At 41.6% G+C, this 24,336-nt stretch overlaps 1 protein-coding gene across 2 annotated transcripts in view; it reads left to right on the top strand.

Moving 5' to 3' along the window:
* Positions 1-792: 792 nt before the first annotated feature.
* Positions 793-24,336, top strand: part of SMAP2 (small ArfGAP2) — a 56,309-nt gene continuing 32,765 nt past the window's right edge. Inside the window, exon 1 of one of the 2 annotated variants that reach the window (XM_003415527.4) lies at positions 793-1,305. In XM_003415527.4, the coding sequence (XP_003415575.1) occupies positions 1,203-1,305 (103 nt within the window). In that variant the 5' untranslated portion in view covers positions 793-1,202. The remainder of the gene's footprint in view (positions 1,306-24,336) is intronic. The other variant, XM_064281788.1, reaches the window with a different exon arrangement.

The raw sequence follows: 24,336 nt of genomic DNA on the forward strand, positions 1-24,336 counted from the left end.
GAGATAGATCACTAAGGAAAAGGACAGCCACTGAGAAATTCTCTATAGGAGGGGTGGATTTGGACAATTATGTTTGATATTCATTTTTAAATAGTTGCCTATTCTGTGCTATGCTGTAATCTCCTCCCGCCCCCTAACCTTTAGTAAAGGCCTTTTACACAAAACTGCACTTTTACGGAGGGAATTTAAGGAAAGAAAGAATCTAGAACCAGGCAAAACAATGTCCAAAAATGGCAGTAGCCCAAGAGGAAAGCTGATGAATAGGGGGACTCAAAATTCAGTGGGAGCAGGCATTTTAAGTGAGAGGTGACCAGAATCCTCTGAAATTTGGGGAAGGGTGTGACGTTCCCCTTATTCTGAGTTAGAGGCTTAGTCCCTTCTAAATGGAAGAATAAGCTGGAGGGTTTTAGGGTACATAAGGATGATACATCAGGTTACATAAGGATGATAAGTATTTAACTCATAAAGTTGTAAGGATTAATTGGGGAAAATCGTGTAAAGCGCTTAGCAGAGTGCCTGGCACAAAGTAGGAGCTCAAAAAATGTTAGTTGTTCTCCCTCACTTTCTTCTACTCCCTGCGCTCCCTTTCTACCAGGCTCCATTCATTCTTTTCCAAGGACATTCAGGGGGCGTGTCCACTCTTCCCTCCGCCCCCCGTCAGTCCCCGCCCCTCACTCCTCCCGGGATTGGTTCCTGAGAGGCGGAGTCCAGGGAAGAGCCCAGTGCGAAGCGGTGGGGGCGGGGCGCATGCGCGGGCTGGGCTGGGTGGAGGTGGAGGGGAAGAGCTGCCGGAAGTAGGCGGCGGAGGTGGTGGCAGAGCAGGCGACAGCTGCCAGGGAAACCGAGGCGCGGGACCCACAGCCCGCGGATAGGCAGGTCGGGGGGCCATCTCTGTGCCCTGCACTCAGGAGCACCTAGAGCGCCCTTTGCCTGGGCTGAGGGGCCCTGGTCCAGCAGCCGCCTCTGGACCCTGGCCTTTCCTTAAGCCGCCAGGGGGCGCCGCGCTGAGGGGCTGTAGAGTGGGGGTCCGGAGGAGCTGACCAAAGAAGGGACTCCGGACCGGGTCTGAGGAGAGAGCTCTCCCCCGCTCAGGAGGTGCCCCTGGGCGGGGGACAGAGAGTTCTTACACCCGGACTGAGGCAGGGGCATTTGGGGGCGAGGAGGGCGCATAGCCCTCTGCCTCCTCCACCGGCACCCTGGCCATGACAGGCAAGTCGGTGAAGGACGTGGATCGGTACCAGGCGGTCCTGGCCAACCTGCTGCTGGAAGAGGATAACAAGTTTTGTGCAGACTGCCAGTCTAAAGGTAGCGCATCTCTCCCGGCGGGCGAGGGGTCCAGCTTCCGGGCCGCGCCGTGGGGGCGGCCTGTGTAGGGAGGGGGCTTCTGGAGCTTAGGCCGCCCAAATCCTCTTTAAATAGTAGCGTGCTCCTCTTGCTGATGAGCTGCTCGGCTGTCTGCAGCTCGGCGACTGGCGTGGGAAGAGGCTGCGAGGGCGAGAGAGGGGGCGGGGTGGTGGTGGCGGTGGTGGCGGTGGTGGCGGCGTGGTGTGTGCCGGCGAGAATGTCAGTATTTCAGGGCTCTGAATGAGTTCTGTCAGTTCAAAGGTAGCTCAGAGCTCTCGGCCGCTCACTTGCAAACCTGGTGATGAACTGCAATGTGTGTGTGTGTGTGTGCCGCGCGCGCGTGTGTGTGAGTGTGTGTGTGTGTGTATGTGTGGGGGGGGTGGAGGGAAGTGAGATGACGAGGACAAAAACTGCTTAAATGATCTTTAAAGGTGGCGATTGTTGCTGCCTTGCTCTTTGGTTAGCAGCTACTTCTGTCATTGACAGAGGGCTCAGATGCCTTTCTCCCTGGATGTGTCGGTGGGAAACTGCCTCGTGCAGTGACACAGTGCGGATTTCTTAGACAGCCTAGCCCTGGCTGTGGAGTGCGTTGGAGAGGCCTAATGCGTGTGTGGTGGTGGAAACTAGTAGATTTGGACTGTAGTGCAGGATCCCTTCTATCAGTGAAGAGAAGGAAGCAAGAGATGCACTGAATTTGTTGCTTCGTGATGGTTACACTTCTAAAGGTGAAATGTGTTCACTGGAAATTGGAAGAACCATTTAGCCTTTGTTTTCTGTACCCTGGAAGATTCATGGTTTGATACAATGAAAAATAAATACGATAGGGAAACTTGATTATTGATGAAATGTTTGCACTCAAAATTTAGAGATACAAGCTTTGATAAATATTTCGTTGCCTATTTTCTCTCTGAATTCTTTGGTATAAAATTGGAGAGTTGGAAAAATTCTTTTCCCTTTGGCTGAGGAGAAAGAGTTATGTTTTGGGGACTATTATTATTTTGGAAACCCTGGTGGCATAGTGGTTAAGTGCTGCGGCTGCTAAGCAAGAAGTCAGCAGTTCGAATCCACCAGGCGCTCCTTGGAAACCGTAAGGGGCCGTTCTACTCTGTCCTGTAGGGTCACTATGAGTCGGAATCAACTTGATGGCCATGGGTTTTTGTTATTTTACTTTTGTTCATAATGCAGTGGCTTTGCCAGTGTTGTTTGCCATACATCATATTGGGCATATAGTATAAAACAAAGATTCAAATGTATTTCTATTTATCTGTATTGAGAAAGGAGATATATACTTGATGCTTTCATATAAATACCTTTTATTTTAGAAAAATAATGTTATGTGAGGAGAACAGGGGAATGATACATCAATGCAGGCACCGAGTACTGTGTTTTAGTGACCTCTACCAATATATATATATTTTTTTACCAATAGGTACCAATAGGTAAATGGCATGTGGTCCATTGGGAAAGCAAGTCTCTATGAGTTCTTTCCGGAATTTTTGCATTAGCGAGAATTCATTTTAAAAAGTACTTTAGAGTCAGTTTATTTTGAGCAGATTAATTTCCTAGAGTTGATTCTTGTTAGATCTTGTAGATCTATTGGAAGACCCGTTTTAAAGATTAGGAGTGCACATGCTTTACTCATAGTCCCTATGTCCTCAAGTTGACAGTTATAGTGAAGCAACCTATTGGAGTGAACATTGGTGCATTTGGGAAGTCAGAGGCCATTCTGATGATTAATGACACCCCCCCCCCATTTCTCATACCACTCTCATGCTTACTCATATTCTAATAAAATCTAGCATGTGGGAGAGAGAGGTTGATTCACCACTTCCTCCAGATTTTCCATTCCTCTTTATCAATAGCATTACCCAGGTAATGAGACCTCAGTTAATTCTTAGTGAGAACTAGTAGCTGCTGACTGTAAACTTTACTCAGTTCATTTATCATTAACTGCTGTCCTGGTTCCTGAAACAATTCCTTTTCAAAAGTTAGTTTTAAATTTTAGCTTGCTGGCTTCAGTTACTTGGCCATTGTATTACAAATGAGACGACAGTGTGTGAGTGATCTCTCAATTCAGTTAAATAAGACAGTTGGTGAAGTCTCCATTTGTCTAGTTATGAGTTATCTAGCCCCTTCATCCACTCTTTCAAACCCTCTCATTCATCCCGGCTCCCCACCTTTTTTCTAATTTTTGTTGTTGCAGTGATCATGTGAACAGCTATCAGATCATGGAAGTAAAAACTGTTGGCTAAAATGAGGTTTAGGTTTGAGTTTTTTATCTGTATATGTCATGCCCTTTATTACTTAGATAATTGAGATCTAACTGTATAGAACCTGCTGAGTGATTGTTAATCCATTAGTATTAACTCAGATGGTGTACCCCTGGACTACAGACCTGTGGGCAGGTATTTTTATAAAGTTCTAAAATAACTTTTCGACAGTGACTCTTCTTTAAAAATCTTATATTTAAGAGTGATTTTTTCTTTATTAATCAGTGCAGTGGTTAAGAGTTATGGCTGCTAACCAAACAGGTTGGCAGTTCAAATCCACCAGCAGCATCTTGAAAACCTTATGGGGCAGTTCTACTCTGTTCTAAAGGGTCTCTCGCTATGAGTCTGAATAGACTCAGTGGAAACGGGTTTGGTTTTGGTTTTTAGTTTGAATATCAGAATAGAGAACAAACATGTATTCTCTTTATGGTTAGAAGTTTTGTTGATTCTGGGGTTTTTAATTCTCTTTTTTTTTTTTTTTTTGGAGCACAGTCACCAGTTTCTGGGACATCTGAGCCATTAGAGTGATTCTAGTGTAGGAACGAAAGCTGCTTTGATACTGCCCTTTTAAAAATGCTGTCACTTGCGCTAGGCCCACAGATGGTATTTCTTCATCACCCGAAGCCCTCAAGTTAATGTGGCCTTTGAGGTAAACTTTTGGACTGATTTAACTAGTGATAGAATAGAGGATAAATATATTAAAAATTCTAGAAATGTCAGCCTGACTCTGGCTAGTTAACATCAAATTCCATTTTTGGGTAGACCCTTAGTGGGGTCATACTGGTCCAAGATTTGGTATTTAGCTCTGCAGTTCCAGATTTTATCAGTGTACCTAAAATAACTCATAAACAACCTCTTCAGAGACTGTAGCTTAAACTAGACATTATCTTATTTACCATGAAGGGATCTACTTTTCTAATGACCTGAATACTTGTGTCCACTATTGGGATACTCCTTTCTCGCTATCAATGTTTGTTAGAAATTGAGAGCAGTTTAACAAGCAAACAATTAGAATAGAAGAAATTTGATGGTCTTGAACTGTAAACCACCACGTGGAATTCTTGAGTCTGACAGGAACTTTGTAATAATTGTTTACCTGTCACCTATTCTACTACATCCTGTCTCTGACATGTTTCACGTCAAATTACCTAACCTCTGCCTTTGTTCCAACCCCCATTATATATATATATTTTTAATTTAAACTTACTTTTTGATAAGATAGTACTTTCATGTGTTTCAAAATTTAAAAGGTCCTGTCTTGGTTATCTAGTGCTGCTACAACAGAAATACCACAGGTGCGTGGCTTTAACAAACAGAAAGTAATTTTCTCACAGTTTAGGAGGCTAGAAGTCCAAATTCAGGGTGCTGGCTCTAGGGGAAGGCTTTTTCTGTCAGCTCTGTAGGAAGGTCCTTGTCTTTTTTCAGCTTCTGTTCCTCAGTTCCTTGGAGATCTCAGTGTGTCTTGGAATCCATTTTACCCCATCTCTCTTCTGCTCACATGTTTAATCTCTTTTATATCTCAAAAGAGATTGATTTCAAATACATCCTACACTAATCCTACCTCATTAACATGACAAAGACAACCCATTTCCAAATGGGATTCTAACCACAGGCATAGGGATTAGGATTTACAACACATACTTTGGGCGGACATAATTCAATCCATAACAGGTCCAAAAGGGAATATGCACAGTGAAAAGTTGTCAGCCACCATTTCCCTTCCCTGGAAGTAACTAATAGTAGTATTTTTTACTTTTAGGAGATAATCTATGCGTAGACAAACAACTACATTTAAATATATTCCTTTACAGTGCTTTTATGCAAATAGTAGCATACTAACCATAGTTCTTGATACATGGTGTTTTCAGTCAACAGTATAACATGGACAGCATGAAGATTCCCTCTCCATGTGCGTTGAAGAGCTTTTTCATTCTTTCAAGATGTTTTCTAAGGCTATATATACCCAGGCTATCTTAATTAAGTTCAAAGATGAATATTAAGATGAAGTTAAGTGATTTGGAATATATCTGTTCTCTTTAGGGCATCTGGGAAAGTATCCTAGGCCCGTACATAGCACACATAAGCCCATCTTTCAGGTGGCAAGGAAACAGAGTAGTGGGAGGGTCTGTAGACTCGATGTTGGAATATCCAATTAAACTCTTTTACTCTACTTATTGTAGCTGTGTGACCTTCAGTACACGACTTAACTTTCCCAGCTTAATCTTCCTGGTTTGAAAAATCAAAGTGCCTTGTACACTAATCCATTGCTGTGGAGTTGATTCCGACTCATAGTGACCCTATAGGACAGAGTGGAACTACCCCATAGGGTTTCTGAGGAGCAGCTGGCGGATTCGAAATGCTGACCTCTTTGGTTAGCAGCCAGGCTCTTAACCACTGTGTCACCAGGGATCCTTGTAAACTAAAAGTATTATACAAATGTAAGCATTATAATTACCATTCCTGATTTCATTTATTTTATCTTGGTTTTATTAGTTTCACTTTCTGACTTGGGTTCTAATTTAATTCAGAGTGACTCTCTGAAGGTAACAAAATCTTTAATGCTGTAAGGTTTTCATATTTCCTTTTGGTATTACCATAACTTGCTTATGTAATGGATGGAGACCTGGATGGTTAAGATGCCTAGTTGAGGGGGATGGGAGACTGGCATCGTCGCTGTTTTTCTTATATAGAAAGTTGGTAAAACTAGTTTGTTGTTTTATAGAAAATTGATAAAATAAATTGACTCAACAGTTCAGAGCCTTGCTTTCCAAATGAATTCCAAGTCAACTTAAGTTAAAAAAAACCCACTTTATTCCCTTGAATCCTCTGATTACTGAAAGGCACACTTGGAATGACTCACTCAGTAATTCCCTAGTCTTTAAGCCAAAACCATTTCCTTTATAAGGGGGTTCTGGCATTTTTGCAGGTGTTCTTCATAGTACCCTTGAGGATGGTCTCTGGATGTTTGCTGACTTCCCAAACTTGTGTGAAATGTTAGATCAGGGAATTTCTTTGTATAGAAATTTTCTAATCGTAGTACTGAATTTTAACCCCTGTAAATTGATATCTAGCTTTGCTTTACATTTGTTTTCTGTCAATAGCTAGATCATTGCTTGTTAAATATCATTCCTTGGAACAGGAACCTTCCTATCAATTTTTAATTATTTTAGCTGTATTTTTGGCACCTTTTGAGAGGTAAAAAAAAAAAATGCCGTCAGAACATAAGGAGTTCTCCTTCTATTTCTAGTTGTTAAAGGCCTTTTCGAACCAAGATCAAATAACTTTCTGAGGTTTTACGGCTAATGCACCTTAACTCTGACAGTTGTGGTGAGTTTGACACAGTTTTACCGAAGCTAATTTATCAAAGTCCCCATTAGGATGCTTTTTAATATCAGTGTGTTAAGCCTGCTACCTGGGCGATACTTTCCTATTCATTCTCCTTGTGTTTAAATATAATCTTGTAGCAGCTGGAGAGAGAATATAAAAGGCCATATCCCTTAGGGAGAACTCTTTACAAGTCTGAGATCCCATGGTACTTATATTGAGAAAATGTTTCTTGAGCACCTACTTTGTGTCAGATACTATACCAGGGTATTGTTGTTGTTAGGTGCCATCAAGTTGGTTCCAACTCATAGCAACCCTGTGTACAATAGAACAAAACACTGCCCGGTCCTGCACCATCCTTATAATTGTTGTTATGCTTGAGCCCGTTCTTGCAGCCACCGTGTCAGTCCATCTCACTGAGGCTCCTCTTCTTTTTTACTGACCCTCTACGAAGCATGATGTCCTTCTCCAGGATCTTGTCTCTCCTGATAACATGCCCAAAGTACGTAAGATGAAGCCTTGCCATCCTTTCTTCTAAATAGCATTCTGGCTGTACTTCTTCCAAGATAGATTTGTTCATTCTTCTGGAAGTCCATGGTATATTCAGTATTCTTTGCCAAACACCATATTTCAGATGCTTCAATTCTTCTTCCATCTTCCTTTTTCATTGTCCAGCTTTCACATGCATATGAAGTGATTGAAAATATCAGGGCTTGGGTTCTGTGCACCTTAGTCCTCAAGGTGACATATTTGCTTTTGAACACTTTAAAGAGGTCTTTTGCAGAAGATCTGCCCAATGTAATACGTTTTTTGATTTCTTAATTGTTGCTCCCATGGACCTGTACCAGGATATACAGATTAAAAGATAGAGTCCTTGGCCTCAAGGATTTTACAGTCTAGTGGGGAAGCAGATGTGTAAACAGATAAATGGTGCAGTGTAATAATTATCATTATGGCATTGTATACAGGGAGAAAGGAAAGCATTGAAGAAGGCCAAAAATCTGGCTTTGGAAGTCATGGCTTTAAAGAGACAATTAGGCTGTGTCTTAAAGGGTGAGTGTAAGTTTGCCAAATAAATTTAGGGCACTTTGCATTCTAGGCAGAGGAAATAGAAGGAGCCGAGGCTCCAAGGCGAGCTGTATTGTGTGTGTGTGTGTGTGTGTGTGTGTGTGTGTATGAAGGGGAGGGCAGGGGATTCTTTAGTATATTTTGATGACGTATTGGAGAGCGGTGAGAGGTAAGGTTTGACAGGTAGACAGGAGCCAATGAGGTCAAAGTCCTAGCTGTGCAGTTGACTTGCTCTGCAGCATGGAGATTAGAAATATGCATTATGCTTTAGAGTCCTGTTGTGTAAGAAGCTCATAGCATTGGAGGCCCACCAGCTACTCAAGTGGAATTATAATTATTGCAGACATGAAATGCTTCCTAATTGTTGAACAGTAAGAAAGGCCTGAGTACTGTGCCCACAAGACCGTCAGGGAAATATATTAAAAAACGTTCGTGGGTAAACTAAATTATCTTAGAAAAGCCTAGTGAAATGCCAGCAATAGATTTATGTCATTTCTGGAGTTAATGGCATTAATTTCTGAGGCTGATCATGCTCTTATGCTCAAGCAGGCCATCATTTTGAACATTTGATGCATGTTCTTAGTTGCTCAGTGCTTAGGATCACACACAGGTAGTTGGAGCCACATCTTTCGATACACTTTTCAGCAAACATATTGTTTCCGTGTAAAGCAGAAAACAACTTTCTTTCTGCATTTTTCATCTGATGTCATTATGGTATGTAGGTGGCAGCTTTCTTGGGCACAGTTATCTATATCACTATTTGCCACATGAGTCATTGTTTGGTTTTGTTCTTCTACCTGAAAATTCCATCTTGGAAATAATGTCATGCAGTTGGTGACTGCAACCCTTCACTCATTATAAATATCGCAGCTGCTTTGTATGTTATGTTGATGGATTCTTCCTGTGCCATAGAGAAGGGATAAAATTACATTGAGCCAGACTCAATGCCTCCAAATAATATCCCCCATGAAGAAGATACCAACCAAGAATTTGCATAAAACACACATATGTTCTACATTTTAAGGGTATAATGCCTAACTTTTGTTATTTTGGCTGCTTAAATCCTCATCACAGTTGTACTTCTTTTTGAGCAAGTGACCAGTTTAAGTAGATAATAACTTTGAAGAAGGTTTGTATTGATCCCTGGAATGTGATAGTTCAGCATACCACATTGAAAAGGTAGGAACCAAGTGTGTGTAGAGTGGAACGCCTTAGGATTCACTCTTCCCTAATTCCTCTATTGTTAAAGCAGTCTTCCTGTATCAGTTAATTTTTTGGATCGTACTTTGCCACAATTGACATGTCCGCTAGAGTACAAGTTCCATGAGGGCAGGGGTTGGTGCTTGTTTTTGTTCACTACAGTATTCTCAGCACCTAGAACAGTGTTTGGCACAGGGCAGACTCTCAGTCTGTATTTGTTTGAATGAATGAATTTTGTCATCTGTAAATCTTTGGCTTCTTATTAGAAGAAATCTTTTACAGAGTACCTGAATAATTGTTTAATTCTTAGGAAAGCTATTAGTTTTCTGAAAAATAAGTTTTAAAATATGTTTTGAAGGCTATACCAGTCAGGGACTAGTCAGGGAAATAGAAACCACTGTAGGTCTTACAAGCAGATAGAATTTAATATAGGGAATAGCTTACATAGGTGATGTAAGAACTGAGAAGCTAACTGGGGACTGGTGAGGCAACCCAGAGATTAGCAACACCTGGGAGCTGCTATGCCCCCAAGGACCGTAGAACGTGCTGGCGTCATCAGAGGCCAGAAGCCTGAGCCATCTGATGTGAGCCAGAATAATGGAAAGACAAGCCGTCTGGGTAACAGCTGGATCCTAGGCAGAGTAAGAGAGGGAGCGTTACCCTGGCTTCCCTCCGCCCCTCCGCCCCCGCTTTGTCCCCGCCAGTGCCTCCCATTGACTTATGCAGAAGTCAGTTCGCAAGGGAGCCTGGGAAATGTAGTTCCCTGTGATACAGAGAAAAGCAAGGCTAGATCTGAGCACAAACAGGCAAAGGCACAGAAGTACTTACAAAATCTCCAGGATATAATTCTTTCCCCTTATAATAGTTGTTTTGGACAAGAGATAAGAGGGTTTTTCTGGCAGATACAACCTCACGTGCTTCTAAAAGATCTTAACTGTTGCTGAAACAATAATTAGTCCTAGGAAGTAATATAACAATTCAGTTGTAGCCTATATAATTAGGGTGTGTGACTAGGCAAATTGCCTTCTGTTGAACCTACGCTTGACTGTTGGCTGCTGCCAGGAGTGATTTATCATTTGGTTACTCAGAAAATAAGTTCCCACCCTGTCAATTCTGGGAAGCCTGAGGCATGATATATCTACCCTGTCCCTCCTACGTCTGGACAACTCGAGTCAGTGACACATAAGATGTACCAAGAGAATTTTGACAATTGCAGCCTTAAGACATGATACAGATTAGTCTTTGCTTAATCGTTAGAGTAACTGTGGTAGAGCTAATATTCCTTGTGCCACACACCATTTTAATGCATTTAACACTCTTCACCCCCCACAACTTCACATAGGCTGTCACTAGGCAAGCGAGGTGAGATCACTGGATCTATTTTTTTCTACACTGGACCTGAGAAATATTACGTGTTTTAAGGGATGTTGCTGCCGCTCAGCTTAAAGACAGAGCTTCCCAGGTTGTTTCAAGTAGTTTTCTTGACTATAAAAATGTTTAATGAGTTATATGGTATAAGTTCAGCACTTCTGGAATTGCTTTTTTTGTCAATCAGGTCATCTGCATTTGGGCCCTTGCTACATTAATGGAACGGAACTAGGCCAGCAGAGGTTTTAGTGGAGTGTGACTATGTTTGTTTTCAGGCTATTTTCTGTGAAGGCCACAGATAAAGAACTCTCATTGAGCAAAGTTATAAACTGTAAAAATAGCTGAGTTTTCATTGTTTTTCTCTTTTCCCCCCAAATTAACTTCTTGGCAAGTTATATTTATGTATCTGTGAAGCTACATTTCACAGATGTAATTAAAATGTCATTTGGTATTTCAAAAAGTATATCAGACTGCTTCCCAGAGTACCAGTTCTTTTTAGCCAGTGTATTTCAACTTAAGAGGTACATCTATGCATTTTTGAAGCCTCATATTTAATGGTAATATTCCACTACTATATTTGACGCTTCCCTTTCCCAAACTTTCTTCTTCCCTACCCTACTCTTCTGGATCCTGTATTTCCTCACAGGCTTTGTGGATGCCGGTCCATTGATGGCTGAATAGCAGGTCTCCCCTCAGTGGAAAACCCCAGAGATGAGCCAAATCCACCTTCAGCTGTGGCCATCCATCAGCGTAAGGTCTCCCTGGTGGTTGTCTTCAGTTCGTCCAACTCTTTCCTCCACGCTCATCTCCCTCATGTGTGACTGAAACTTGTTCTGACATCCCACCCTTGTAACATTTCAGTATGTAGTAATAGGATTTTATTTATTGTTGTTTCTTTTCAATTTCAGTTAATGTTAAGTAATTGTCTGACTGTTTTTTATTGGCCATAACCTTCTTTCCCCCAAATTTGTGTATTTCGTATAGGTATTCTGGTTTGCTTTTCATTACACATAGGATACAGTTTATTTAGAAAGTACTGGCTTTCATAAGCCCACTTGGAGAATGCTTTGTTAACACTTTTTTACTTCAAGTCTAAGATTTCAAAAAGAAATTTCTTTATCTGAAATATGAGAACCAAGCCCCCTCAGGCTTCATATCCTTTTTCCTCACCCAAAAACCAAATGTGTAAACATTCTCATTTTATGATGTATTGAAAATAGTAAAGCAGAGGGAGAGAGACCTGCCTTCAACTGTAGCTGATAAGCCCATCCTAGCTCAGTGTTTTTGAGCAAATAGAGCACCTTTTCTTCTCTTTTTCTCATTTAGCCACACTGTCTTCTGCAGCAGTTGCTAGTGATGGAAAGACCATAAGTCCCCAAGCTTCTAACCCAGAACATTACATCTTTAGATGTGGGTTTACATGTTAAGCCTACAATATTACTTCACCTTATTTGCCTGAAGTGCCATCAGGAAGTTTTCTGTTTAACTTCCTCTTTTCTTGCCTCGCGGGAAGTCCCTGATGTGTGGATTTAGAAATGAGTCCTCCAGTGTTTCTAGCTTTGAGTTAAAAAATGTTTCTTAATGTATTGTTTAGGTGGTGGTTTTTGTTCTTATGCCTTTGAAAAATAATTTCTTCAAGAATGTTCTCTGTGAACTGATAACATCTTATGCTATAGTATAAAGCTCGGAGTGGTGGTGGCTGTCATGGTGTCTTTTTTTTTTTTTTTTTTGACACAGCCCTCAAATGAGAAATAGGAAGGAAACTCCCTGTTCTCACCATGGTGCTTCCCCCCCCCCCCCCCCGCCAAATAGCTATAAACAACAGAGCTAGTGGAAACAAATTTAAGTATGGCAGCTGATTTGAGAAAGAAGAGAACTAAAAGATTCAAGCCATTCTGCTGTGCTGAAAAACATTTTTACTAAAAGAATAGCTGTTTGGAACTGGGGTTGGGCTTTGTCTCTCTGTAGGTAGGCATAAGGAGTTTGGTTAGAGTAACTGTGTCAGACTAAGGCAAAATTCAAGAAAATATCTTTCCTACAGTGTGGCTACTGTATTAACGTTCTCAGCTCGTACATGATAGAAAGGAAGCTCCACTAAATGCAGTGTTGGGATAAAAGGATTCCAACCCAGCTCCTCTTCTGAGCACTCTGACTTGGTTCTGAGCCTAGTCTGTGAACAGAAGCAGCCTGACACAAGTGACTCTAATCAAAAGTCCGAAATTATGGGCAATGTGAAAATAGGGCTTGGAAGAGAGAGAGAGAGATTTATTGCCATAGGAACAGACTCCCAGACTAGTTCTTTTTTGTCTTATGGAGTTTTGGGGAGTGAGGAAATGGAGAAGTCCTTGTATTTATTATCATTAGATGCTGTGTCTTTAAAAAAGAAAAACTTTATTTTTACTGACTATGAAAGTTGTTCATATTCATGATAAAAGCATTGGAAAGTATGAAGAAGTATAATAATACAGAAGATATTTTACCATAATCCTTATCATCTATTTTTTTAGTTGAGCTTATACCATATAATAATTTTACATTATTATTGTTTTGCTTAACATTTACTATAAGCATTTCCCATGCCATTAGAAACATTTTAATACCTTTGTTGTATTTCATCATTTGAATATATCATTATTTACTTAAATCTTGCCCAACTCTTGGACCTTTTGGTTTCCAATTATTCAGTATCATAAATAATGCCGCAGTGCAAATTTTATGTTGCTGTTAGATTGATGGGTTATTTATGTGTTCAGACTTGAGTACTCATGTGGGCCTCTTAATTTTAAAGAGTCGTCACGGGGGTCCTCTGGGCTGAGCCCCTGTAGAGATTGCCTTACTCATCTGTCGGTTTGTTGTACTGTGGTGCCTTGCATGTTGCTGTGATACCGGAAGCTATGACACTGGTATTGCAAATACCAGCAGGGTCATCCATGGTGGACAGGTTTCAGTGGAGCTTCCAGACTAAGACAGACTGGAAAGAAGGATGTGGAGCTCTTAGAGCTGAACAGAAGATTTCAAACGGTGGCTCAAGAAGACAAAGTAAAGTATTATAATGAAATGTGTAAAGAACTGCAGTTAGAAAACCAAAAGGGAAGAACACACTCAGCATTTCTCAAGCTGAAAGAACTAAAGAAAAAAATTCAAGCCTCAAGCTGCAATATTGAAGGATTCCATGGGCAAAATATTGAATGGCACGAGAGGCATCAGAAGATGAAAGGAATACACAAAGTCACTGTACCAAAAGGAACTGGTCCATGTTCAACCATCTCAGGAGGTAGCATATGATGAAGAACTGATGATACTGAAGGCAGAAGTCCAGTCTGCACTGAAGGCACTGGCGAGAAACGAGGCTCCGGAAGTTGACAAATTTGAGATGTTTCAACAAACAGGTACAGCTCTGGAAGTGCTCATTCGTCTACGCCAAGGAATTTGGAAGACAGCTACCAGCCAACAAACCGGAAGAGATCAATATATGTGCCTATTCCCAAGAAAGGTGATGCAATGGAATGCAGATATTGAACAATATCATTAATATCACTTGCAAGTAAAATTATGCTAAAGGTAATTCAGAAATGGCTGCAGCAGTACATCAACAGGGCACTGCCAGAAATTTAGGCCAGATTCAGAAGAGGACATGGAACAAGGGAAATCATTTCTGGTGTCAGATGGATCTTGGCTGAAAGCAGAGAATACCAGAAAGGTGTGCCTGTGTTTTATTGACTATGCAAAGACATTCAACTGTGTGGATCATAACAAATCATGGATAACATTGAGAAAAATGAGAATTCCGAAACACTTAATTGTGCTCACAATGAATCTGTACTTAGACCAAGTCATTTGAACAGAGCAAGAGCATACTGCTTGGTTTAAAGTCAGGAAAGATGTGCGTCAGGGTTGTATCCTTTTACCATACTTATTCAATCTGTATCCTAAGCAAATAATTCGAGAAGCTGGACTATATGAAGAAGAACGGGTCATCAGGATTTGAGAAAGACTCATTAACAACCTGCGTTACGTGGATGACACAATCTTATTTGTTGAAAGTGAAGAGGACTTGAAGCACTTACTGATGAAGATCGAAGACCACAGTCTTCAGTATGGATTACACCTCAACATAAAGAAAACAAAAATCCTCACAAATGGACCAAAAAGTAACATCATGATAAATGGAAAAAATACTGAAGTTGTCAAGGATCTCATTTTGCATGGATCCACAGTGAGCGTCCATGGAAGCAGCAGTCAGGAAATCAAATGGCATATTACATCAGGAAAATCTGCTGCAAAAGACCTCTTTGGAGTGTTAAAAGGCAAAGATTTCACCTTGTGGACTGAGATGCACCTGACCCAAGCCCTGGTGTTTTCAGTCACCTCATATGCATGCAAAAGCTGGACAATGAATAAGGACAACTGAAGAAGAACTGGTGCCGTTGAATTATGGTGTTGGCAAAAAATATTGAATATACCATGTGCCTCCAGAAGAATGAACAAATCTGTCTTAGAAGAAGTACAGCCAGAATGCTCCTTGGAAGCGAGAATGGCAAGACTTCATCTCAGGTACTTTGGACATGTTACTAAGAGAGCCCAGTCCCTGGAGAAGGACATGATACTTGGTAAAGTAGAGGGTCAGCAAAAAAGAGGAAGACCCTCAATGAGATGGATTGACACATTGGCTGCAACAATGGGCTCAACCATAACAATGATCTTGAGGAAGGTGCAGGACTGGGCAGTGTTTTGTTTTGTGGTACATAGGGTCGCTATGAGTCAGAACCAATTTGAAGGTGCCCAACAACAACAGAGATTGCTTTGCTATGGGGGTTGTCGTTCTGAACTGCTTTATTGTGGTGGACAGCTACCGGGGCAAGAAGTGGAGAGTTGTGGACTCCAAGCTTGGCCATAAAGAACAGCTTTCAGGGCATGATCGCAGCAAGATGGGCCAGTGCTCCCACATTATATACCTGATGTGTGGAAATATTGTTGTGCAACAAATATTGGTGTGATATATTGTTGATTAGCATCTTATGTTGTTCCTTCAGGCCTCCTTGACTTAAATTCAGACTGCTGGGAAAGCAGATTAAGAGACCCTGTATTTGTCAAAACGGGATAATTATTGCATTTTTTTTTTTTAAAAAAGAGGATTTTCTTAGCCTGTAAATTCCATGAGGACAGGAACCATGTCTCATGTGTAACTCTATACCTAATGCAGAGTGTCTGGTACACATTGTCCATGTCCCCATCATGGACAACATTATTATGCTAATGTGTGTTCAGATCATATTCTTTTGTTTTAATTTTTGACAATCACTGCATACTATTAATTCAGATGTTTGAAGATCTGTGATAATCCAGGAAGCTGGGCAAGTGAATCTCATAGTTACTTTGTGGTAATTGCCTCTTGGTGCCAGTTCATTTGTGTGCTTCCGACATCTGTGCCACATTAAAAGCTGGAGCCAGTCATGAAGCTAGTGCTGTGCCCTCTCAGTGGGAGATTTGACGTGATGCATCATCTTGGGAAAAATCTAGCGTGGGGTGTGAAACCAAAGGCTGAAATAGCAGTCCTTTAACCCTTTGTAGGGTGGGTAAGTATTTTGACACAGTTCTCGTGTGCCATAGAAATTAATAATAACCTTGCAGCAGTTTCAGAAGTTTTCTCTGTACCCACTGGAACAGGTTTGTTTAATTTGAGGAACCTTACTTTGGCTCTTTTGGAAGCTGTGATATTTTTTCCTCGAGGCCTGCCCTGGGTTCTTCTGCATAATGTTCTCTTTGCAGGATCTTTCTTTCCACAAGGCTGGCATCTCTGCCCCACTGCCTAGTGCACATCCCTTGACCTGCCCCTCATTATACCTAATTCTGAAATGGATTCCTCCTATATCGGGAAACACCTAGGTTTTGAAACATTGTGGTGGCTGTTTTCTTTTTTGAAAGGGCAAGTCGCCAACTTTGGCTCTCCTCCCTCAGCTGGGGCTGTTCTGATGGACTAACATTTAGCATGCCACTGTGCTAGCCATCCTGTACTTTGGTCTCAGAAGTCATTTCTGTTCTGTTGTTTGTTTAGAAATGAAAGATCAAGCTTGTTTGGATATGGTTGTGATCCAATTGAACTGGCACTGATTTTCAGACTTTGTTTGCCATGGGTTCCTCTGTCGTGTCAGGAAAGCTGTTGCAATCCTGGGGAGAAGTTCACGTGTACATGGTCTTGCACAAAGGTCCCTTTGCTGACTCAGAAGGTTTTGTATAAAGCTTCTGCCTGGGTGAAAGACACAAGCTTTCCTTGACACAATTGAGAAACAATTTTTTGCCTGGTCACTAGTTCTTGAGCTCTAATATGCTTTACTTTTCTCCCTTTGTGGGCTTCCTTTGAGGAAGGGGAGTGTGGGTGGGGAAAGGGTGTGAATAAGCTTTACACACAGTCTCAGATGTTGGGCTTCCCTGGAGCAGAGAGTGAATTGTACATTGTAATAAGAGAGTACACCTAAAGTACAGGATCTTAGTTCAGTGACCATTCAATGAGCATCTACTAAGTGTAACACACCTTTGGGGTGGGAGGTATAAAGATGATGCCAGTTCCAACTGGCTGATGATTTTGGCTATGAATTTGGGCAGATGACTTGACCTCTCAGGGCCTTAGTTTCTCCAACCATGCTTGGACTAGATGATCTCTAAGGTTCTTTCCAATTTTAGAATTCTGTACTCTAAATGTTTGTCTGTTTGTTACAGAATAAGAGAAGAAGCTTTTCCATAGAATTGAAATATTCTTATTATCTCACATGGTCTAAACTAAATGGCTTAAAAATGGTTCCTCTAGAGCAGGGTTTCTCAATCTCACACTATTGATATTTTGGATAATTCTTTGTTGTTGAGGGCTGTCCTGTGCTTTGCAGAATGTTTAGCAGCATCCCTGGCCTCTGTGTACTAGATGCCAGGAGTAGCCTCCCTCCCCAGCTGGTTGTGACAACCAAAAATGTCTCCAGACGTTGCTATTGCCCTGGAGAGCAAAATTGCCCTGGTTTAGTACCACTGCTCCAGAGGAAAAAGAGTGATACTGTTTGAATGTGGGCTATCTTTAATATCCATATTGATATTGTTGCTCTACTGCTTACTACCTATTTTATCAGCAAACATATATTAAATGTTTACCATATGTAAATGTGTCAACACTTGATTATGAGAGAGTTTAATTACAATGTTAAGTTTTGAAATACCAGGTCCACCTGGCAAGCTTTGAAATGATTGCTTAGCTGTTGGCTGAGCACTCCCTCCCTACGCACCAACTGCAACCTGCTGTTAGCTGTTGAGGTAGTGATTAAAATATATGAAAGCATTTACTTGCAAAGGTTATCAGGTCAGCCCCTGGCTTTGTGAGTTATAGATCAGGACTGGGCCTTGTATATCCAGAATTCAGTATCATGGCATTTATCCCTTCAACTACCTAGGAGAAAAAATTAATCCTGTAGTCAGTGTGATGGGGGTGGAGGTGGGGGGTGGGAATCTGTGCCCAGGATGGAGGATGAAGAGCAATCACCCTTTGTTAATAGGTTCTTCTAAAGATACCAAAACCAAACCCACTGCCATCGAGTCAATTCCAACTCATGATGACCCTATAGGACAGAGTAGAACTGCCCCATAGGGTTTCCAAGGCTATAAATCTTTATGGAAGCAGACTGCCACATCTTTCTCCCATGGAGCTGCTGAGGGATTTAAACCTCTGACCTGTCAGTTAGCAGCCAAGCGCTTTAACCACTGTGCCACCAGAGTGCCTCTCTTCTAAAAATATGCACCCCTAAAGTAGGCTGGCTCACTTTGCATCTTCAGTACCTTTTTCACATTATGAGTAGATGTTGGTTGTTGCAAAGAGGAAGTTAAGGCTTTAACCTGAAGTAACCTAAAAAATGTAAAGAACTAAATGTCCCCAGGGGGTGGAGGAAATAACTTTTATCGGACAAAGTTAAAATCTGTTACCTAAAGTGAGGTCATGATGGATAGGAAATTTAAAACAAAAACAGAGGCCTTTGAATCAGTTCCAACTCATGGCGACTCCATGTATGTCAGAATAGAACTGTGCTGTATAGAGTTTTCAATGGCTGATTTTTCTGAAGTAGATCACCAGCCCTTTCTTCCAAGGCACGTCTGGGTGGACTCCAACCTCCAACCTTTTTATTAGCAGCGGAGCATGTTAACCATTTGCACCACCTAGGGACTCTGATAGGAAATTAATTATAAAGTCAAGTTTTGAAATATGGGGCCCACCTGACAAACTATGAAATGATTTCCTAGTTGTTAGCCAAGAAATCCCTCCCTACGTACCTCCTTCCCCCCAAACCTGCTTTTAGCCATTGAGATAGTCACTGAGATAGTCATCTTCACTGGATCTAGTGCAGAATGGTGCTGTTTGCTGACTAGAGTATGTTCTGTGAGCATCCTTGCTGGGATGTTCTGGGACCCCAAAGCCATGAGTTAGACATGTAAGCTTGAATAGTCCCTATCCCGTGTCTCATTCCAACTGAGCCTTTACTGGAGTAATTGCCCACATGGAGACGTCAAGCCAAACAATTGTTTGTACTGAGATAGCCTCACCGTTTAGCAACTAGTGAAATAATTTCCCTCCTAACCCAAATGAAAGCAACTATTTTTTGTTTCCTCCCTCCCCTTTTCAGAAAAGCCATGTCTCAGCCACCACTCTTCTAGCTTATTCATAAATGCTTTAAGCAGAGTCTTTGTGTAGCGGAAATTGGTTAGAGTCAAAGTATCGTGGGCTAACAAGGGGACAAGGAGCATTAAAAACACCCTTCCCCTTGGCTTTCTATGGACAATGTTTAAATTACCTTTGTGTAAATTTTCTAGAAGTGATTTAAACCTCAAATCCACATAAGGAAAATACTCAAACTAGGCTTTTAAAAAAGTATACTAAAGGAGACAGTTATTACTTAAAAGGGCTCACAAAAACAAAAACAAAAAAACCCCAATAAACAGTAACAACAAAACAACCATAGATGAGTGCCACAGAGAGGCAACAAAGTGCTGTGGGAGCCAGAATAGGAAGGAGGGAAGACTTCATAGAGAAAGTGAGTGGGGCAAGATTTTCACAGAAAAGTAGTTTGCAAATAGAATAACCCATGGAAAGCTATTTCTGAGAGATTGTAGGTAGATCAGGAAAGTTTAAGTAGTTCAGTTTTCCTTATTTGTCAAAACTTAGAACCTCCAAAAGTATGAATTTAGCAAGGAAAATCTACAAGTAGAGATGATCAGTTGACTGTATGGCCCCAATTCCATCCTGCTTCTCCGTCCCATTTTGAGTTGTTCCATCTGGATTATTGATGCTTTCCTCACATTACTGCCTGTGCTGTAAAACTCTGGCTCATATGTGGACACAAATGACTGCCTTTGATTCATTTTTCCCTTAGCCCTGTTGAGACCACTCAGAAATTTGATTACAAACAGGGAACAACAACAACAAAAAAAGTTTATCACAAAATATAAGAAACTAAAATGTAGTCACCTTTTCAAGGTTTAGGTTCCTGATCCTACCTTAGCTTGTTCCAGTCCGTGTTCCATTTCATAATCCTGAAGTCTCTGTGCATTAGCTTTTCAGCAGCAGTGTAACTCTTAGTCATCTTGGTTGATTTCTTTTTTTCTCACCTCAGGCCATCCTCTATATGAATGGTTCTATCTAATGACCTAAGAATTTACTCCCTATAGAACTTGACCTATAGAAGTAAAAGCCAAGCCAACCTTCTTATCCTGCTGCCCACTTAGGTCTCCTTCACACATTTCTCAGTAGATAGGAATACAGGCCTCTTCCCAGGATTATTGGCATAATGAGGGCCCTCATTCTCAGAGTCTCCTCGTAGAAGCATTTATTTAACACAAATTGTGTACTTTTACTTTTAAGGGAAAACTTTTTTTTGACTGCATAAAATCTAGAAGCATTTAAACAGCAAAGCTTATTCTAAACAAAAGAACAGAAGTTAAAAGAAATTAAAAACCAAGAAACAAATGGTTACAAAATGTCAGCTCTCCTAAATCAGGGCTTCCAACCTGTTTGGAATGGCTCAGTAATTGCTGACTTAAAGGAGGACAGTTTACACATTGCATAGCAACAAAATCCGTTGCCCTTCGGATTTTGACCTGAGTAGGAAACAAACAGTGATGCTCCACTCAAAGATGGCAGCCGACCATGCTGCTTTGAATGTGTGTCACTCTCCACAGTCCTGCCAAAAATCCAGTCTCCTGCATGGACCCCAAATGAAGATCAGAGACTACAGACTTTGGTATGAATTGCAGCTCAACATACAGAAAAAGAATCCTCACAACTGGACCAATAAGCAACATCAAGATAAATGGAGAAAATACTGAAATTGTCAAAGATCTCATTTTACTTGAATCCACAATCAACACCCATGGAAGTCAAGAAATCAAACGAAGTATTGCATTGGGCAAATGTGCTGCAAAAGACCTCTTTAAAGTGTTAAAAAGCAAAGATGTCACTTTGAGGACTAAAGTGCACCTGACCCAAGCCATGGTATTTTCAATTGCCTCATATGCATGTGAAAATTGAACAATGAATAAGGAAGACTGAAGAAAAATTGATAACTTTGAATTATGGTGTTGGCAAAGAATATTGAATATACCAAGGACTGCCAGAAGAATGAACAAATCTGTCTTAGAAGAAGTACAGCCAGAGTGCTCCTTAGAAGCAAGGACAGCTAGACTTCATCTCACATATCTTGGACAGTTTATCAGGAGGACCCAGTCCCTGGAGAAGGACATGATACTTGGTAAAGTAGAGGGTCAGCAAAAAAGAGGAAGACCCTCAATGAGATGGATTGACACAGTGGCTGCAACAATGGGCTCAACTATAACAACGATCATGAGGATGGCACAGGGCCAGGAAGTGTTCCATTCTGTTGTACATAGGGTCGTTATAAGTCAGAATCGACTTGACAACACCTCACAGCAATAATAATAGTGTCTGTAACACTAGAGGATTGGCCTCCACTGGCGGTAACTTGAGGGCTTCATTGTCAGTCTAATCTTCTTACTGGCTTCACAGTATTCTTTAACTAGGCAGAAAATCTTTTGGCTAGCTCTTTTCCTTTCTTTAAAGTATATTTGCTCTTTACTATAAAAATAATCATAGCAGCATGTACCAGAATCTCCCAGGAAACTCCAAGAGACTTGGGCCTTTTCTCAAGCTTTCAGATACCACCACTAGAGTACTGCACAGCTGCTCCAGGATCAGCTGGAAAGACATTTTTATGGCATTCATGAGGTTCTCTGTGGCTCCAAAGGGCACCATAGCTCTGCCTGTGATTGTCAGCGTCCTGTGGGCCACAACTGACCACAAGGAACCCTGTGGAGCGTTCCACCTCTAACGTAAACAAGTGCCTGGCAACCCGGACAGACCATCAGTGAGGCTGAGGGAGGCCAGCCGGGTTCTATAAAACATGCTCTCTAACTTTGCTCTGCGTACTACACAAGTAGAAAGTGATATTATTTGTACATTTGGAGAAGAGAAGAGGGCTAATTGCAGCCAGGGTCCAGCTTGGAGCTCAGGCCACTTTAGGCCCCATTTGGCCGTACAGGAAACTGGAGATCAAAAGCAGTCCCGTGCCATAACTTTCTGCACATGAGTGTGTCAGGACATAGTGGTGGGACACGCTGCACTAGAGGGCTCGTGTGCCTGTATCCCTGAGTGAGGTTCATTCTCCTGACTTGAAGTCTCTTTCTGTAGCATGGAAACCTGATCCTGCCTACCAAGGTTACAAGGGTATCCCTCTCCTGAACTCTCCCTCTCTCCTTTGTGCTGGTCAGTGCAGGCAGACAGGAGCAGAGGACTGGAGGGCTTCACCAAAAGTATTAAGTAAGATACCTGGATTTCAATCATAATTCAGGAGAAATCAGTTGGAACTGGCAATGCCTTAACATTTCATGGGTTTTCAGTGCAGCCAGTTTGTCCCCATTCAACTCAAGCATTTTTGGGCAGGGGAGACTATCCTCTAGTGAGGACTCAGTGACCCAGGCTCCTTCCGTCACATGGCCCTACCATTCAGCACGTGACTCCCAAGGTTACCCTGAGTATTATCTTCAATCCACCCAGTTATCTTCACAAGTATGGTTGCCTCTGAGGAGGGAATGAGTCCTTTCTTTGGCTGTATTTGCCACCTTTTATTTCTTTAAACAACACCTCCTTCTAGTATCTCTCTGGTAGACTCTGACCCAGAGCCTTCTTGTCCACCCCTGGGACTCTACTGTGAGCAACCTATCCCCAGCAGCTTTACCTGAGAGGTACCTTTACCGCACAGGCAGGCCTGGAGGTGGCCAGATTTTGGGTTGCAGGTCCCCCTTTGAAGGTGGAGAATAGAGGCTCTGGCCAAGCTTGGTGGTGAGGGGAGGAGGTGGCCACGTGCCTGAAGAAGTGAGAATTGGTGTTTTGTTTATAATTCACTTATTTATTTTAAAAGGAAATGGCCATGCAATTTAAAAGTTTATAACCTGTTCCTAGAAGTAAAGAATTCCAACATTATAGGGGGTGAAAACAAAAAAAGAGGCTGGGGAGTATTTTAGTTGGAACTCTTGACGTTGCAAGTGACAGACACACAACTGGAAGTAGCTTAAGCCAAAATAGGGATTTAATTTTTTTTTTTTTTTTTATGGAGGTAGCTCACAGAACAGCAGATCTGCAGGACCCATGGCAGCCCTTGAAACTTTGGGTCAGAATCACGGATTCACTGTGCCCAGGAGACCCTCTGTCCCTGTCTAGGTGTCTGTGGGTAGGTAGAGTTCACCCTTTCATGTGTCTCCCTGTGGCAGGACCATAACAGCTGGTCTATGTACACAAAATTTTAAGGGAAAATGATGTCATTGCTGGCATATAGAAGTGAGAAGAGTAATAAGAATTGATTTTAGAAAGGCCCAAATCATGGAAGAATTTAAGCAACACTTAGAAGTCTGGAGTTCAATTGATGGTGAGGGGCTAATTAGATGTCCTTGAATGGGGTAATGACATCATCATCACATTTCTTTGGCCGAAAGTCCTTTTCAAAGCCTGTAACAAGTCCAGACGAGGACCTGGTCCTTTCCCTCCTAGAGTCTTCTGGGGAGTAGAGATGAATAATAATGCTGCAGGTTATTTGATTTGATAGTTTTTTGTTACCAAAAATATCACCTAAGTACACACTAGTTACCATTAACTGCTGGGATAGACAGAAAGGAAGAGTTACACCCTAACATACAGTAAATCCCTACCTACTAGTAATAAACCGGGAAAATAAGACTGGTGTTGAGCCAAAATTTACTGAAAGTTAATTGCCCTTCCTTCAGTCTTTCCAGAGTAGCTTAATGAATTTTGGAGGTAGAGTTACTGTCTTTTAGAAGTGGATTAGATTTTAGAGATAATCTAACCAGGTAAGGAAATTGACTCTCAGAGAAGTGAATGACTTGCCTGAAGTCACACAGTGGCAGAGCTTAGACAACCTCTATCTTTAACTGTAGATAACAGGGGCCAGGAAAATGACATGAGATATGTAAAAGCATCCTACCTGATGTGTTGTTGTTAGGTGCCGTTAGGTGCTGTTGAGTCAGTTCCGACTCATAGTCACCCCATGTACAACAAAATGAAACACTGCCCAGCCCTGTGCCATCCTCACAATTGTTGCTATGCCACCGTTGAGAGTCTTCCTCTTTTTTGCTGACCCTCTACCTTACCAAGCATGATGTCCTTCTCCAGGGACTGGTCTAGTTCAGGGCAAGTATTGGTTTTGCC

This window comes from Loxodonta africana, chromosome 3, assembly GCF_030014295.1.
Source record: "Loxodonta africana isolate mLoxAfr1 chromosome 3, mLoxAfr1.hap2, whole genome shotgun sequence".
In the NCBI taxonomy this organism is placed as follows: domain Eukaryota; kingdom Metazoa; phylum Chordata; class Mammalia; order Proboscidea; family Elephantidae; genus Loxodonta; species Loxodonta africana.